Source organism: Charadrius vociferus, unplaced genomic scaffold (assembly GCF_000708025.1).
Source record: "Charadrius vociferus isolate BGI_N301 unplaced genomic scaffold, ASM70802v2 scaffold472, whole genome shotgun sequence".
Classification (NCBI taxonomy): Eukaryota; Metazoa; Chordata; class Aves; order Charadriiformes; family Charadriidae; genus Charadrius; species Charadrius vociferus.
Genome location: NW_009647735.1, coordinates 146,281 through 148,853, shown reverse-complemented (window position 1 = coordinate 148,853; position 2,573 = coordinate 146,281). Strand labels below are relative to the sequence as shown.

General features: G+C 41.9%; 1 protein-coding gene across 1 annotated transcript in view; it reads left to right on the top strand.

The window, feature by feature from the left end:
- Positions 1-2,573, top strand: part of TAF9B (TAF9B RNA polymerase II, TATA box binding protein (TBP)-associated factor, 31kDa) — a 7,991-nt gene that overhangs the window by 4,406 nt on the left and 1,012 nt on the right. The window contains exons 2-5 of the mRNA XM_009881763.1: positions 239-375; positions 450-584; positions 1,385-1,466; positions 2,035-2,148. Coding sequence (XP_009880065.1) covers positions 239-375; positions 450-584; positions 1,385-1,466; positions 2,035-2,148 — 468 coding nt within the window. The remainder of the gene's footprint in view (positions 1-238; positions 376-449; positions 585-1,384; positions 1,467-2,034; positions 2,149-2,573) is intronic.

Genomic DNA, 2,573 nt, shown 5'->3' with positions numbered 1-2,573 from the left:
GCCGGGCCGGGGGCTGCCCCGGGGCCTGGCACGGACAGCAGCGCTGCCCCTGGGGAGGGAAACGCCGAGTGGAGAAGGGAAATGCTGTCTTTGCCCGTGTTTTCTTGGAGGGGTTCCCTTGTCAGTCTTAAAATAACGCCGGAGGAAGTGGTGGTTTTGGTGACAGCTGGGTGGGATCAGGAGGGGTAAGATTTATTGCTTTTAATCCAGCCTTAATGAAAAATCCTGTTTTTCAAAGGGTATGTGACTACTATACTGGAAGATGCAAAAATTTACTCGAGCCATGCAAAGAAGTCCAGCGTCGATGCAGATGATGTGAGGTTGGCAATCCAGTGTCGCACAGACCAGTCGTTTACATCTCCACCTCCAAGAGACGTAAGTAAACCCATGTTGATAATCACAGAATGCAATAAAAGACCACAAGTGGGAATGTAACCGTGTCTCTCCAGTTCTTGTTAGATATTGCAAGGCAGAAAAACCAGACGCCATTGCCATTGATAAAGCCTTATTCTGGACCCAGGCTTCCACCTGACAGATACTGCTTGACAGCTCCCAACTACAGGCTGAAGTCGTTACAGAAGAAGGTAAGGGATTTGGGTAGGGGAGGATTCACTCACTGCCCATGTTGCTTGTCAGGAATGTTGTTGGAATTAGTTTTCCAGACCTCTGAAGGATACGTGTTGGCAAATACTGACTTGTGCCTGTCAAAAAGAGTGATTGAAACTATATCAGTGGTCTTTATCTCTACGGATTTGCAAGTATTCTTATTGCAGGTAGTTTTAAATTGAAAGCTTAAGATGTTTCTGTGAATCTTTTTAGTATTAAAGCAAAATTGTCAAGTTGAATATCAGATTGTAAAAGGCAAAAGTAAGGCTTTAGTATAGCTATTATCCGTGTTTTGTACTTATACCTCAGTTCTTTCTGCTTTAGAGCTTGCTTACTTTGCTTGCTGGAAAATACTGAATGTCTCGGTGTGTAGGATTTCAATTTATTTCCCATGTTTTAAAGACAGAATCTTAAAAGTTGAACTTAAGGTTCCAGGTGTTGGCACAGGATGTGCTAGGTGTAGAGTGGAATGATAATTTTTGATTAAAATGTTCTAGTTTGCTTTTCGGGTAGAAACTACCTTGATTGACTGGAGTGCTGTTTGCCAGAACAGCTGCCTGCCAGTCTTTGGCGTTATGTCACATCCAGGAGTGCTCAGCTCACACCAGTGACGTTCACACCATGAAGATTTTGAGTGCTTCTCTGTTGGCATACGAATAGTGTATTGTTGCTGTGAAATAGGCTCTCTGTGGTTTTGTAGGAAGAACCATTTCTTTTTTTCGTGTTAAGAACTGGTGATTTCTAACGGGATGCTAAACCGAGTGTTCTCTCTTGATAGGTCTCTTCCTCTGCAGGAAGAATAACAGTCCCTCGCCTCAGTGTTGGTGCTGTGAGCAGCAGACCCAGCACTCCTACTTTAGGTAGGAAACTGCTCATTTGGGGTTTCCCATGTTGATTTTATGAAGAAAAAAAATAAGGAGTAATTTAAAGCGTGCTTCAGTCACTGAGGACATGTTGGGTGCCACCTGAGTTTAGTATCACTTGACAGCATCATAAAAGTTAAATTCATTTCAAAAAGGATATTGTAATCTTTGATATATATATACATTATTGATGTTCTGTGTCTTTATTCCCATGTTTGTCATAACTTCTATATGTGAAGAAACTAATCAAGAAACTTTTACGTTTGAGGGTTTTTTCCTCACTGTAAGCACTACACTGAACTACAAGTAGCACTAAATAAAATCTGTTTTTAAAGGGTTCACAAAATTTATGACTGAGCATGTCACACATATTACTGTGTGTACTTGTAGCCTAGAATTTTATAGGTCTTGAGTAAATGTGCAGTTCTACCTGAAAATCCAGTATCAGTATGTTCCTGTGTGTTCCCACTACTTTGAAAATAATAGGTTCCACGTTGAAAGCAAATTTACAAGTGCAAGTACTTTTTTTAAATTTATCTTTTGACTGAGTTGTTTTGAATTTCAGGTACGCCTTCAGCACAAACAGTGTCTGTCTCAACAAAAGTTGGCACTCCAGTGTCGCTGACTGGTCAGAGGTTCACTGTACAGATCCCATCTTCTCAGGCAGCAGTCAAGTCAGGTAAAACACAAGCTGTAAAGATCAGCAGCACTTTTTGGTGTTCTTTTTAGCAGAGTGGAAATGAATTTATAGTAATAGTGTGGGAAATTAGTTCACTACTTCTGTTTTTTTCATTATTGCTGATCTTTTGTGTCTCCTTATGTAAGGCAGGCAGTCCTCTCTGCTCATTTCATAGAATCATAGAATGGTTTAGGTTGGAAAGGACCTTAAAGATCATCGAGTTCCAGCCCCCTGCCATGGGCAGGGACACCTCCCACCAGACCAGGTTGCCCAAGGCCATGTCCAGCCTGGCCTTGAACACCTCCAGGGATGGGGCCTCAACAACCTCTCTGGGCAACCCTCAAAGTGAAAAACTTCTTCCTAATGTTTAATCTAAACCTGCCCTCTTCCAGTTTATATCCATTCCCCCTCGTCCTGTCACTACA